At 23.5% G+C, this 17224-nt stretch overlaps 1 protein-coding gene across 1 annotated transcript; it reads right to left on the reverse strand.

The window, feature by feature from the left end:
* Nucleotides 1–33: 33 nt before the first annotated feature.
* LOC112601335 lies at nt 34–16294 on the reverse strand. Its single transcript, XM_025348897.1, has 29 exons — nt 16246–16294; nt 15881–16044; nt 15066–15266; nt 14733–14941; nt 14340–14509; nt 14083–14267; nt 13080–13397; nt 12763–12996; nt 11362–11532; nt 9145–9279; nt 8813–8955; nt 8157–8412; nt 7730–7942; nt 7436–7622; nt 6262–6388; nt 5761–5937; nt 5532–5680; nt 5351–5463; nt 5122–5275; nt 4907–5028; nt 3932–4056; nt 3130–3271; nt 2934–3052; nt 2677–2832; nt 2149–2276; nt 936–1112; nt 673–800; nt 220–334; nt 34–131 (listed from the first exon to the last, which is right to left on the reverse strand). Exons 1-29 carry the CDS (start codon nt 16292–16294, stop codon nt 55–57), a joined length of 4644 nt encoding a protein of 1547 aa, XP_025204682.1. The 3' UTR covers nt 34–54.
* Between the last annotated feature and the right edge of the window lie 930 nt (nt 16295–17224).

Here is a 17224-nt window from a genome sequence, read left to right on the forward strand (position 1 = left end):
TTATTTTATTATTTAGTATTAAACATAACTTGTCATCTGCACACGAGTTATAACCTAATGAAGTTGTTGTAATAAATTGACTTGCGTTCTATCTGAATGTAAAGTAATACCAGAGTCCGAAAGTTCTATATCTGAAATAATAATTTAATGATTAAAGTTATATAAATAACAAATTATTTAATATTTTAATACTATAAAATAAACTGATTTGTATTTTACTGTTGTTAAAATGGCTAAATCTTTGTTCTGAGGCTGTATTCTGTTCAATCAATTCAGTGGATTCTAATTTTTTATATTTTGGTCGTCTTATAGGATCTTTTATTTTTAAATTTTGCTGAAAAAAATATTTTTTTCGGTATACTTTCATTGTGTAAATATGATTAATGTGTACCCATTTGAATATTTTTAATGTTCACACAAAATTACATTATTATTTATTATTTAACTAAAATACATTTTATTCTTTAAGATATTTATAAACTCAGTTTTATTTATTATTTAATATTTTTTTTGACGAGAAATGAAGAATTCAATTCTTTTTCATTAATTCTTATTTAGATAAATTTAAATATTTTTTATGAATACTTTTTTAATTTGTATAGATAGTTAAACTTGAGCAAAAATGTAATTTTTTATCTTATAAATTATATAATGCTTTTCTTTTTACTTTACTTGAACATCTGAAATATCGGTAAGAAGTTGATGTCGTTTGAATAATATTGAACCAAACACAAAACAGGCGATAAACGCGACAAATATAGCGAAGAACAAAGCAATATTTTTTCCCGTTTCACTAAACTCTAAAAAAAATACATATTTTATTTGTTGAATATAAATATAAATAATGATATTTATATAATTGTATTAAAAAATAATAAATTTTGTTATTTATTGTTTTAATAAGGATCATAAAAAAAAATTATAAACATTTTTACCTAAGTTTCGGGGCTGGATAATTCTTAATGGTTGTTCTGGCACATATAACCTAAATCTATGCAAATCGTATAAAATTAAAGATCCATCAGCTAGTTTTTTAACGAGATCGTGAATAGATTCATCTGTAGTAATATTTACATTTTGTATTAAATGTAAAGTTATATACATCGGTTCACCTATAACAAAAATAAAAATATGTTGAATCCTAAAAGTATGTACAATATTATGCTAATTCATACATAAAATTATTTTTCCATTTCGATTGGAAAGTACAGTATATTTAGTGGAGCCGCTTGAATTTTTTTTAATAAAGGTGCCAAAATGTAAACATGACAATTTTTTTTAATTGCTTGGTCATTTTTCTTTTTCATAGTAAATAGAACACAAAATATATATTTTACGTATGTGTATGGAGCATTTATGAGATTGAAGGCTTATATGTATATTATATTTAATATTTTAATGAAGTAAATATTAGAAATTTGTAAGTTAAAAATAGCTTTTGTCATACATACTAATAATGTGCGTGTAAGTATATCTATAAATAATATACATATTACCTCTATTCATATTATATTACATGCGTTATAGTTTTCATAATATACATTTATAATTATTTATGCATCAACCATCAAAGAGCTTAAAAATTGGATAGCAGGCTAATAAGATGTAGAAAAAATAAAGGTGCCAAAATATAGCTAACCACTTATAAATGACCATTTAGCGCCCCTGACTATAATTTTTACTAATAATACTATAACAGGTACATATTTATAATAACAAAAAGGTGAAATTAAATTATTATTTTGTATTTAGTTATAGTATTTACAAATTAAAATAATTATTATAATGTAAATTATAAGATTGATACTTTAAATGCATTTACGATATTATATAAATGACTAAACGAAAAGTTGAAATTTTTTCTATTTTTAAGTTATAAACCGATGACAATTTAAAAATACCCAAGCCATTAAATTAGTGTTATATAATTAATAGTTTTATGTGAAAATGTAAAATATTTGAATATAAATGTATTCATAATAATTATAGTGTTTCCAAGATTTACCTTGTTAAAATTATTATGATCGATGACTTAGAGATTAAATGAAATAAGTAATCAATGTATATCTTGAATTATGTATAATAATTTTATAAGTAATGCAATAATTCATACACTTTAAATTATTGATAATAATTAAAATAACTTACTCAAAATCAACTTTAATTCTTTCAAAACTAAAGACAGCGATATAATTTTTTCCGTTAATTGTCGACTTAGAGAATTTTCTAAGTCCCTAAGATTTTGATCATGCAAATCAGCAGGATCTCCATTTATTCTGTGAACGTGAGTATAAACATTCAGTTACTTTTTTTTTAGGATATATTTAAAATACCTAATTTATACAAAACGTACCTAATTGTTTAATTAGAAACTTAAAACAATAGAATTGAGTTAATAACACACAAATACTTACTCGATCATTAGATCTTTTTTTTTAAAAAAAAAAAAAACAATTATTCTACCTTCTACTTTTATGAATACTTAGTATTTTACTCAATAGATTTTATTTATGACAAAATATCATACAATATTATTATATTGTAAGACATTATTCACTATGTATGAGTTACATCATCATTAACAAAATAAATGTAGTTCGAGAAAATCTGATATTTATAATTTTTTGAAATTTAAAAACTATTTTAGGTAGTATTCTTAAGTATAAAATTTCTTACTTGAAAGCAACACATATATCTGAAAGAGATCTTTGAGTAATCGAAGAATTATTGAAAAACTGATTCTTGTTTTTATTAACATAAACGATTGTATTATGTGTAGAATCTAATACAGAATTATCTAATAAAACATTTGTAACATCTACAGAAAATATTCTGAAAAAATATGATACTGTGATACATAATAGATAATATATATTATTTTGTATAAAAGTTATACTAATATTTATTGGTTTATTTTTCATAGCACAACTTACCCGTAATATTTAAATGCCGGACATTCACACGTAACATATTGATTAGATGATTTTGTGACAACGCCAAGAAACTTACATCCTTCATTAGTCCAACCTAATAAACCATTCCAATATCTACACTAAAAATTAAGAATTTTCAAGTAATTAATTAGGTAGGTAAATTTAGTAAGTTGTTAAATTATTGTGCAATACGTACTTCTAGTTGGGTATCAGTTGTAGATTGTAATGGAATTTCAATAATATTCAATAAATTTGATGGATTTGATATTACACTTTCATAATTGGATTTTCTTTTATTATTTATCTTCATAATATAAAATCCATATAATCCGCTATGTCTAAATAAAAATGCATAAATAACTTAAAATTATATTATTTTAAAATTGTGTAATCGACAGTCATCAACAATCATAGAGTTAATTAGTTTTTATAAGTTATATGTGATGAATAAATTATTTATAATCTAGTTTGATAAGGATAATTTCAATTTTTTATCTACAGGCTTTAAACACACAGCATTATGACAATCATTTTCAATACCTCACGGTCCTTGTAAAAACATCCCTACCTGCGTTAGTAGAGGATATTCACCTTTAAGTAAAATATATTTTAATTGCATTTTGCACCCCAGTACTTCCGGGTTATGATATGAGACCAATATTTCTAACATCTTGTATGAATCTCTTAACCGACTTAAGTCTTAACCAGTACAACAGCAAATCATGATTAATACTATTCATAACAATATCAAACCTACTTATAGTTATAAATAATTTCACTGTATTGGTTATAAATAACTTAAAATTTAAAATTATGTTATGAAAATTGAACATATTTGTAATTTAAAATCCAATTGTCACAGTTTCCAAGGATTATCCAAAAAAGAATTGTATAATTCGGAAAATCTATCAACTCTGCGAGTCTATGATATATTGATATAACAGTAAATATAATAATATATAGTTTTATATTTTTAATTTTTAATTAACTATTATTACCTCTTCAGAATTTGTCCTTTATTACCATACACTTGGGTGAAAAAATCGTCATAGAAGTGAAAAGCCATAAAACATAATGGAAACTCAGTTCTATGCGATAAAAAAAGGTTCTTGTTGATCATAACCTAAATTGTAATCAAAACATATTTGAATTATTATCACATTATTACAGTAAGTATAAAATATTAAAAATATTCTGAAAAAAAAAGAATTATCATTACGAATACCAAGTTTACATAAAATTATATTACATTACTTATGAATTTTATTTTTAGTATAAAAAAAAAATAAACACATACATATAGATTATAGGTACTATAAATATTGAAAGTTATTTCTAAAACTTATTTAATCAATAATTATTTTGAAACTGTATTACTTATACAAATTTAATATGAAATATAATTTATCATAATATTTATAGTAGAATATATTGGTAGCTAATTAGAAATGAAATATTTACTACCAGAGAATAACTGAGTAAAATAACAATTAGAACTGAGATTTTGATGCACATCCTTTTTTTTAAGTGGCAACGGTGGTACAAGTTGATTTTTCAAATCTTTTTAAATGCATACATTAAATTTTAATTTGAAGTTTGAATTTTTAAAATTTTTATTTATTTTTATGATTATTATTCGTATATAAGTTATTATGTACTATTTTAAGAATTATGCATTGGATTGTAAACTATAATTAATTATGGCAGTGGAAAATTAGTATTGTTCACACAGATTCTCTTTCGTTGTTGGTTATCCAAGAAAAAATTGCACTTTATGGATAGAAAACTTTCATATTTGTTTAGAATATCAAATTTTCAGTCCTAAAAATAATTATTTGTTGACAAATGTTTTGAATGACTTAATAATTAAATTTGATCCATTATAAAATCATCCACAAATGAAAAAATATTTTCCAAACGTGTACATTTTGTTCAAAAATTATGATTTCTAAAATATAACAGAAAATAATTACCTTAGATCTTTGTTTGATGCATTTTTTGTGGAAATCCGAATTACAAGTAGGTAACTCAATGTATGGTTCTATTAAACTGACACTATTTATTTGTCGTACGCTGAAACTCCCAACTAATGATCCTAAAACAATTTAAAATAAAAATGCATATTATGTACCATTTTAATAACGTATTTTTAATAACATTTTAAAAATTTATTTCTCCTTTAACTAACCTACATATATTTCCTGTTCTTCATTCATTGTCAAACAAACGTGTTTAGCATAATTTTCAACACTATCAAGTAATTTTTTTTTTTCATTTAATCCGTCAGGTCCGTCATCCTTGTTTAAAATTACGATTTCTGAGACATGTAAAAACAATTTCACCTAAAAATTGATATGTTGTACAGATTTCAGTTGGAATTTATTATTATTTTCTATTATACATAGAAATAAACGTACCACTTCAGTGTTTATCTCTGTGTGTGAGTAAATATTATGCATATCAGAATTTACATTGTTTAAGACGTATCTCATGTTATTTACGGTACTTGACATTGGTTCATTATCGTAAGCTATAAAAATATAACAATACATTTTTTATACTTTCTATTCACTTATAATTTATCAAAATTATGTATACCTATTAATTTTGCGTATATTCGATCTCGCAATGACACTAACGATTGAGAGACAATTATATTATTAAACTTTGGAAATACAAAAAAAGTACGAGATATTGTATCTAGAAGTGCCAGTCCAAATGGAATGTATTCTATACTGTAGGATACACTATAAAATTCATAATAATTAACAATAGTATTATATCTAACTACATAATTATAAGAATTCTAAAGCTGTAAATTTAATACCTTTCTATAATATCATTATTAATATACATTGAAATAAGATTAAATAGTTCATTAGAAGTTTTTTCATATACTTCAACTTTAAAAGTTTTTAATGTCATCATATAAATAAACATATAAGCTTCCGATTCAGTTAGCATTTGTTTCACTAACATACGTCTGTATTTTTGTTCAAAGTATCTATAAGAAAATATAAATATACATTATTTTTCAGCTTCAGTATAGTGTCGTTACAAATCAAAAACGATTGCGTTTTTACAATATAATTTTATTTTATAAAAAATACAAATATGTACTTTTATTTTTATAAGTAGAAAATATTTATACTTTGTATTTAATTAGAAAATTTGTTATGAAAAAAAATAACAAGAAATGGTCGTGTCAAAGTTGGAGTGACTATTCTTTGATATTAGTACACTACAACAATATACGAACCCAGGGTATAATTAAATGGAATAACTTAAATAATTAAACTATTAAATATATTATTATAAAAAATCTTACGTTATATCTTCATCTGAAACTTGTGTTGGATGATGGACAAATATTTCTGGACCTTCAATCGTACTACAACTTTCATAAATATTGCATACTTTTAAAATAGTTTTAATCCTTGATGTATCTAAATTAACTGTATTAAAATAAGAATTTGAATCAATTGTCTTGATATATAATAAAAACTTATATAAATACGTATTTGCCTATGTGAACCAATGGTGTATATACGATACACTTTGATGCGTCAAGTTTTAAGAGAAATTTTGCTTCTCTCTTTTTATTTATTATCTTACATTTAAGTGAGGTTCAGTTATATAGGCTATAATTTTTTTTAAAACATGACGTTGATTTTATGTCAAATAAGTAGTTTTTGTGATTGGTGCTCAAAAAAATTTTCATATTAGAAAAACAAAATATTTATTAATTTAAATTATTACGTATTTTCAAGCTGTTGGTATTAAAATTAAAAATTTTATGGTTTTTAATTAAAAAACAATTTGCTCATTTTTGGGATTTTTATAAACCGTAACAAAATTTGAAAATTGATATTCATGAAATATTAATTTGGGCTTTATGGATTTTTTTTTTTAATTCTAGTAAAAAATAATTAAAACCCTTTTGAAGAACTTATTATTGTATTCAATTTTGAAACTATTTTTAACTTAGAAAAAAATTGTATTGATATAAATTGAAAGAAAAATAAGAAATTAAATAATTTCAAATATATACAAATATTCCAAAGAGAAACAAAGTATTTTGAAAGTTGTACATAAAGTCTCAAAAATAACTACTAACATTGTCATAAGTTAATGTTGCAAAAATGAACTTGTTTTTCTGTAATTTTTTTTTATAGTTTTAAGTATTTTTATTAATTATTACGAACATTTTAACTTTTAAGTACCAGAAATCACGCTCAAAAATGAAAATCCAAGCATTTTTTATGGTTAAAAAGATGATTATATACACGTAATACACGCACACATATACATGAACAAATAGATATATAAATAAAAAAACATATTGTTGTAAAATAAATACATTCATTGCTCCGTTCAGAAGTCTGTACAATGTGTGTGTATGTATGTGTGTGTGTGTGTGTGTGTCGCGTAGTGTGCGTTTAGCGAAGGAGCAGTAAATACGCCATTTCTATGGTCTAAACACACAATAATGTTTTACTGACCTGATGGAAGAATTGTTTCTGTTTGTAACCTGAAAGTTGACGTGTAAAAATATATTGGAACGGTTGTTAACGCTGGTATATAAAATCCAAAACTATATCGGATTGGGTGACTTGATTTTTTGTCATATGCTGCATCAGTAGAAAATTTGAACTTAGTTAAAATACCAATTCCTTCTTTCGGTGTTACCTAATAATTAACAATATGGATTTATGTAGGTAATATACGAATTTAATGTATACCTCATGTAATTTATTAGTCTAATGAAATTACTATATATTAATTAAAACACATACTTCTAATTTGGATGTTCGTGGTGGAGCAACTATTGAAATCGGTACAACTCCAAATATTGAATGTTTCAAAGAAGCACAATGGACATTTAATTTCAGTAAAAAATCTGTATTTTGGTTAATTTTATTTGGTAATGTTACTGCAATGCGAATATCACGAGAAAATGTTTCATTTTGAGCAAGCATAAACTCTCTAACGACTTTATTTTTTCCACCCTATACACATAATATATATACAAACTATTAATTGTTAAGAATTATTCAATTGATAATTAACGTGATCTGTGTCTATATATCAACTAAAAAATGATGTACCTATATAAAATTCAATACTTGTAATGAGCAATTTTATACATATATATACTGTATAAATATGTACATAAAATAATAATAAAAAACTGTGTTTTGTTGTTAGATATTTTGTATTTACCATATGTTTTGACGTTAAGTAACTGTATCCAGAATCTGATGAAGTAGTCCAAGTAGTTAAGCAACTGGAAGTTAAAAAGGAGACAGTTGCAGCTATTATAACACTACTCCCGGGTAATGTAGGTATACTCGGGTTGAAATTTCCATCTGGCCAATAAAACATTATATGTGGACCAGATTCAAAAGAAACCACAACCACGGATACAGCAGAGTCAATCGGAATACCATTTAATGATATTTGAACCACAAAGTAATACCTAAATAATAATTTTATATAATTAAAATTAAAAACAAAAAAAAGACATAATATTACAACAACAAAAAGGGCTCATACATATTGTGGAAAGATTGACAAAATGGAGTTGTACATAATATACCACTACCGAGGTGGCACTGCTAATATTATATAGAATTATACAGCCACCATGGAAGTATGTGCTTTTAAATTGTGGCAATTTAAAATTACATGCAGTGGATTTGATAATGAATTTTAAAATAAAAATATATTATTATTATTTCTCAGTAAATTATAAGGCTCCGTTTTCATATTTTTAATATTTTTTAATATTTTTCACATGATTTAAAATTTGAAAATATATAATAACTAACATTTCAGAACTTCTTTATAAGGCTACTGATTACGAGTAAATACTTTACCTTCCTGGCTGCAATGTTAATTCACGGATTATTAATTCTGAAGATGTTGATGATGATTTTTCATCCATAGCTTCTTTTAATGTAGGATAATTTCCAACAATTAAACAATCATCACCATTAGTTGTTTTACAAAGCCATTTATACTATAACAAACAAATGCTGTGGTAGTATAATTATTACTATTTAATGCATACTGACATAAATATAAAGCTGTATGAAATGTTTTATTGAAATATCAAAGAAAAACTGAATTTATTTTATAATATACATTTATATTTCTTTGTAAAGTCTGCGTTGAAAGATTTAATTTTAAATAACAACTTTTAACATACTTGCACATTTCCCATTGCGACAAAATTTTGATGTTTTATTTTTAAGTGAATAGATCGGCCAAATCCAACCACAATTTGCTGTGGCACAATAATTGTTTTAGTGTTAAGCGATTCAATTCCAAAATCAATTTCGTCCTATATCATAAATAATGTATTTATATTTTATAGGTAAATATTGCTTTAAATTATGTTTAAAATTTTATTTATTTTAAAAGACAAGTACCTATACGAATAAATTATGTTTTATAAATAACGAATGAAAATTAATTTAAATATATTTACAGATCTGTGTATAAAGTCAATAAATAAGTTATATTTATAATTTATCGTTAAAATTGCATTCCATAATTTTTGTTTCTAGTTTCCATTAACGATGTTTAAAAGGAGTTTTTACATAGACAACGTCGGTTTTTTATCGATTTTCATAACTAATTTCTCCAGGCATTCGATTAAAAATTTAAAACTGTTAATTTATACACGATGAAAATATTCGAATTTCGGGTACTTGTAAGCTGAGCTTATCTTTACTCTACAAATCGCAAATCCTCCCTCGAATAGAGTTCGACTTAACTGCGAATAACTAAGTCTATATCAAAACAATAATTTATCACTCAGTATATTATAGACAATATTGCTATTAAGTTAAAATAATGAAACTGATAAATTTTAATAGTATGCAATTGATGACCCATATAATACAACTATACATAAAATATAAATAATAATTAACCAATTACATTATTATTTCAATTATTTAAAATCTATGATATAGAGACATACTTGACTTAAAGCAAAATACATTTTAATATATACGTAAATATTCTGCACAATATTTTATCAATATTCTTTCAAGTTTTTTCTTGTGTTAATATTTATATATTTTTATTGTTGATTTACTATACGATCGTTATTATTATTATTAAACATTGATTGTTAATATATTTTTTCTTGAGGTAAACTGAATTAATTAGATGTAACAATGCGAATATTGTCTCTCTTGCGTTTGATATTTTAATGATTAACGTTAATGTAAATACGAAAATTGTACTATTATCACATAAATAATATTATGTTTTGTCTTGATATATAATATAAGAATATACCTATATAAATAAAATAAAAACAATGCAATTTTTAAATTTATATATAAAGTGATCATTTATTTTTTACTTGAATTAACTAATGAAAGGATAATCCATGAGTGATAATTGAATTATTTACTTTGTATAACTGAAATAGTAAATACACGTAAATTTTCTGACCATGTGCGCTAACGAAACAGCAATACTTGCTTCAAATAACTTAAATCAGATATCGTGTCACTTAATTTTCAATCACGTTTAAATAAAATTGAGTTTTGGTCAAAAAACTATAAATTTAAAATTAATGACGAAAAATCTGACTAGGTGAACATTTTCCTAAATATAAGAAATGCCCAATTTATATCAATTAAATATCTAGGCATAACTCTGAACAAATGGTTAGTATGATTAAACCACACGAAAACAAGTAATGTCTCAATTCTAGGCTTGATTTACTCCAACTTATATTAAAAACAGTAAAAGCTAACATGAGTTTTAATCATACATTTCTTATACACAAATAAATCATTTAAACAATGTTGCCATATGGCATTAAAATTTGGGCCCCGCAAACCTGCATATATGCACCCTATATAATCCTTTTAATTAATCAATTTAAGACTTATAACAGGTGGCATCATATTACATAACAAACACAGCTCTCCATGACTTTATGGCGACGTAAAATTATAAACAATAATTTAAATTGCTAGAAGCCACTAAGAAGGATTTAATTCTAAATTAATCAATCGTAGTAACCTTTCATATGTGATGTAATTCATGTCCTCTTTCACATTGCCACAAAATATTCCACGTTGTTAAAAAAGAAACTAGCTACTGAGAATTTTTAAAATAAAAAAAAAAAAAAAATAAATGTTTTAACTTTAATACTTTAAATGTTAAGGTTTTGTAATTGAATGGTTTCATGTCATTATTTTTATATACTATTATCTATGATATTTATTGTTAACTGTTTATTAATGTATAAAAAGTTGTAATATACATAAATTGACGAAAAAGAAAAAAATACGCGTAAGAATTAAAACTAAAGTGTAGAGAATAAGTTTAGATATGGTTGTAGAATGTGTAGATGTATGAAAAATAAAAAACTTATATTTTGATCGCACAGATTTACCTTTGCTATTGCTGTAGTTTTTTTCCCCGGAAAAATGATATCATTATGCAATTCACAACCGATTGTATAAGTTTTGCCTCGAATTAATTCTTTTGTATCTAATATCAATACTGGGCCATTCACTCCGATGATATTGTATTTACTGTTTTCGGTTATAAAATACCAACTATACTACAATCAAAAATATAATTCATCAATACAATTATTTGTAAGCTACAAAAGTTAAAATTAAAAAAATGAGTATTTATTAATAAAATTACGAAATACATATTGATAAATACAAAAAACTTAAATAAAAAAAAAGTTATATTAGTCTTTAGTTTGATAAATAACTCGACAAAATTAAATTTATAAATATTTATATTTTTTAAATCCAGTGAATCTATATTAATTTATCACTCGTGCGATATTCGTTATAAAATGAATACTTTATGAAGTTATGTAGATATACAAACATAATAAAACTAATGTCACACAGTATTTTATTTAAATTGATAAAATTCAGTTATCCATTTAAATAAATAAATTTAATAGCTCAATTAAAAGATAAAATAATCATATCGCTGAGGAACTTATTATCTCAAACAATAATAATTAATAAGGAATCTGCAGTTATCATTTACGTGCCGTAAAGCAAAAATAATAACAGTACTTTATTATGAATAGTTTGTATATAAGTCACAATAATGAACACTGGGGTCTAGGAATGCAGTGTAATATGTTGTTTCACAAAAACAATTTTAGAACGGATAGTTTGATTTGAAAAAAAATTTACAATGCTAGGTAATGCTAAAAAATAATTTTAACTAGATATACAAGTATACAATTATTATAAAAACGTAGTATATAATATTTCATCAAAATATATACTTATTAATTCGATAAAATGATTACAACACTCAGGTTTTAATTTAAAAATAAATATTGATTATGGACTTGCAATTTTATTACAAATATTATATACTTTATTATTTTATATACATTTAATGAAATTAAACTTATTTTAAGCTATTTATTATACCATGAACTTTTAATCGCCTCATTCTACGGTACATATCGCTATGGATTTATAAATTATAGTTTATAAATCTGAAACTTTCGGTAAATATTTTTTCAACTCTTTAAAATAATAAAATACTAATTATAACATAAGTAACTATTCTAAGAAATAAATGCTAATTAATCCACCTCATTTGCTTAGATTCGTTTGTAATGGTCTATCATTAAGTTCAATTGTTATATAAACATTTGAGCAATGAATAGGTACTTAGGCACTTCATTATAGGTACAATCAAAACCTATTATACAGGAGAAGCAAGTTCCCCATTTTTTTTTCATTTGATATGTTTTAATATATTATATGCTTATATTTAATAAGAAATTCATTAAAATAAATATTACTTGTAAATTATTATAATCATCCTCGATTGGTTCTCCACAAATAGGATATAACACTGTTTCAAATATAGCTTCAGATCCAATTGAAACGATAGGACGTGCCATTATTTGCAATTTTGGTTGGGATTTAATACCATGGGTTTCAATTAATTTGAATTTGAATTGACTTTTCAAGCCTGATTGGTTTAAAATATTTGTTCCTGATAATTCTAAAGTATATTCTACGTACGGCAACATCTATTAAAAGGTAATTATGATTAATGAAATTAATTAATTTCGATTCAATGAAATATTTAAATATTAGGTTATTTTTTAATTACCAAAGCACTGTTCAAACAAATGCTGCTTGTGAAGTTTTGACGATTTATCATTATTACAAGACTTCTTACACTATTCCTCACCAAAGAAGATCGATGTGAAGATTCGTCTATTGACATTTGTGCAGAGTCTGAGAGGTCATTAAAGCTTAATATTGGACTAAATCTGAGCATAGGTGAACCAAAGGTAGAAACACTTATGACTTGAGAACCAGTGCAATCATATATAGATTGGTCAGAAGATTGTGTTCCGAGAATGTCTCCATCGTCAACATTACAAAATTGTCGAGGCCCATTCATCCAATATACCGGCAATGTAACCTAACAAAATATTTTCTCCTAATTATTATCATTTAACTTTGAAATCACTAACTATTATGTGAATGTGTATAATAAAACGATTTTTTTTTCAAGTTAATAAGAATGATAAAAACATTTATTTAATAAATAATAATATTATATTTGTTTCGGGATATAAATAATAATGTTACTACTATGTATAGTAATATAGATACCTTAATAGTTAATACCATGTATGACATGTACTAATGTATAATAATAAATTACCTTAGACCAATTAAAATTTCAACGTACATACATTTAATTATTTTTAACACAATATTTGATTTTTATAATAAATTTAGGAAAATTGATATATGTAAAAAATAAAAAACTTTTATTTATAGTATGTGGTTGTAACATCATTTTAATTAATTGTATTTTTTAAGTTATCTGCTCTAAAAATATCTAAGTATTAAAGCATAACTTGTCAACTTACAAGTTGCAATACATAGATTTTATAAAAAAAACTATGTATCACATTATTGTTTATAGCTCAAATCTTAATTAAGTTATAAATAATATGTTACAATGCATATTTACTTTTAAGCATACCAATGATCAAATTAATATGTATCTAACCAAGATTATGCATATAAGTGTAAAATGTTATATATTGACCAGCTTAATAAACAATTGATTTTGAGAAAAAAAAAGAATCAATCACCTCAGAAGGAATTATTGGTACAATTATTTCAATATTTAACATTGTTGAACTCAAATTCGGAAACGATTTGTAACTCCTTATATTATTGTTTGAAGAAAATTGAACATGAAGTTTATTTTCTTTAATAGTTTTTACATTTCCTAGGAGTACCGTTAAATGATCAGAAGAAAACCAACAAATAGCGTCTGTACAGATTAAAATAATATTATTTAACATTTATAAACATTCAATTATTATCAATTTTATATTATTTATACCGTGGCCAAATTGATTTAATGTAGTTGACGTAAAAATGGCATCACACGATTCTGATCCCTCTACATTTTGATCAAATTGAAACCAAATAGTTCTCAAATCTTTAGTGAATCCAGATTTCATCACTTTTGGACGATCGGCTTGAACCGCCACTACTTTGAAATTGTTCATACTAGAGAATAATATATCTTATAGAAAAATACAAAGATATTATATATATATAGAATATGTATAACATAACTATATCATTTATTTCCATAAGTATTTTTTTTTACGTATTTTAGTGAATGTTATTTAATAATCTTTACAAATGCACTGTAATTATAATTATGAAAAAATATTTTTTAGTAAATATACAATTGTAAAATTAATTTTATAAAAAATTGTTATCATACCTTAACATTGCATCAATTGCATTTGTTGAATATACTACTGTTATTCGGTATTCAGTGGCTCTATTAAGTTTATATTCAGGACATGTAATCCATGTAGATAGTTTATTTCCAGTGATCGAGTTAGTTGGTAAAATTATATAATCTTCTCCGTCAGTTAAATGACATAATAAAGGAACAGGTTCGTTCAAATTAAATATTTCCAGTTTGAACTTGATACGTAATTTATATATACAAAAAAAAATGATTTATTATTATCTATAGTGTACAGAGTACCTATTAGTATCTATAATTTTCACGAGAGACTGAATATGCATTGTACTCGTATAAACTTACTGAAACACTTTCTCCTAGTTTTATTGTATTTGGTTCAACGTTTTCGATTTTCAAATGTAGACTATTAACAAGTACAAAATTACCATAAAACTTCATAAGAGAACCGAACTTTGAACATTGCATCTTAAAAGCACCTAAGGCTGTTGGGATTTCGAACCGTGCCAATATCGTAAATGTGTTACTTAGATCTAAATCAGTTTTCTATAATAACAGAAATAATGATACATTTTAATGTTTTAAGTCTTCAAACTTAATTTAAAGTAAATTTCATATTTTTGAAATTTAAATAAGTACACTTTATTATTTTACTTATAGTTTGTTAATTAACAGATAATACTACAAAGTAAGAGTTTCCTAATTATTAGTATTAATTATCAACGTTTGAAACATATGAGATTAATGTTTAATTACAATATTTTTCAGTTGGTTTTTTTAAAATTTGGAGTCCCTATTTTAATGTGCAGTGCAAAAATACAAATGTATAATAAAATTTTAAAAATTTGTAGCTTATAATTTACTTATTTTCCGAAAATTATTTATAATACCACTTTTACAATAGATTGTTTACAAGCTTGATTAATATTCAGAAAAATTGAGCATTACGAATTTTGTTTTTCAGTAGATCCTAAATAAATTCTGATGGTATATGACTTGGTTTACTGATAATATTTTTCTATTTGATTGTTAACTGTAATTTGGGATTTGAAATTTAGGAAGCTCATACAACATTATTTTAGTTTTTATTATAATAAATAATAAATAAAGATTTATTTATTTAAATTTTTTGTGTAATTCTACAAAATAAATTGTATTACCATAACGATTTGAGAATCCAGATCAATTACATCACATACAGTAGATTTTATCATATCCATTGTTGATGCCAATCCCTTTATTTCAATTACTATATCAGTATTATTTTGTACGTCATAGATGAAGGGTGATATGTATATTTCATCAATGGCTGTTATAGGATTGACTAAAAGTAAATGTTATAATATAAATTATTGTTATTATAAAAATAATTTTAAGTTACAATTATTATTAATATACATTTAACTTTTAAGAAATAAAAATTGCATTTAAATAAAAACAATTTTTCAAAATTATGTTGAATTAAAATAATTATATATAATTATCAACCGTTTACTTTTGTTCTTCATATATATAATTAACTTACTTAATATAATTGCAGAAATTGTGAAAACTAATAATATACGTATAAACATTTTTAAAACATTAAGTCACCATTTGTTTTTACCAATCCAAACGATCATTTTATACTATCAGACAAGAGCAACGTAATTTTACCTACCTGTTATGATTTTGTTTAGCTATATGTTTAGTTGTAGTTGTCATGGAAATAAAAATGTCAATAAACATTAAAATCAATTGATGAAATAAACGAATTGAATTATATTTTGCGGATAGGTATTTCTATAAAATTTCAAATATATTTTAGTTTTAAATTGTGTGATAATATTACAATTACACTAATTTACTAGGATATTTACTACAATTAAATTAAACACACTTATTTAGGTAAAAAAAATGTATAAAACTTATTATGGTCGTTATTAAAAAAAGTTTTTTAATGAAGTTTAACTTTTCATATTAAAACTTAATTTTGTACATTATACTATCAAGAATAAAACAAATAAGTTATATATGACATAATAATAATTAATTAATATACGTATATTGATAAATTAATTATTTAAACAATAACAATGTTAACAGTGTTTTAACTATTATAAATACAATAATTCAGACTGATCATAGTATGCATTTTAAATGTGTAATAAAACAGTGCTAAAATTAAAGTAATCTTAAAATAATTTTAAATTTTAATAAACTTTAGTTAGCAATAAATCAAATTTTTATTGAATTTAAAAATTAGTTTTTCAAAAATTTGTAAAATATAAACTTTTTAGCTTTATTATTCATCAGTTTACTTGTAATATCTGCAAAAAATGTTATTTTGCCAAGTCATTCTGCATTTGTATGTATTTAATCCACCTTTGCTATTAGCAAATAATAATAATTTACTATTTTACAGTATTTACTTTAGTATAATAGTATAATTATATTTTTATCAGCGTGCGTATCTACAATTAAATACGATTAATTTCATCGCCCATTAACGAAGTAAATATAAT

The sequence above is a fragment of the Melanaphis sacchari genome, unplaced genomic scaffold (assembly GCF_002803265.2).
Source record: "Melanaphis sacchari strain LSU unplaced genomic scaffold, SCAv2.0 Contig77_pilon_pilon, whole genome shotgun sequence".
NCBI classification, from domain to species: domain Eukaryota; kingdom Metazoa; phylum Arthropoda; class Insecta; order Hemiptera; family Aphididae; genus Melanaphis; species Melanaphis sacchari.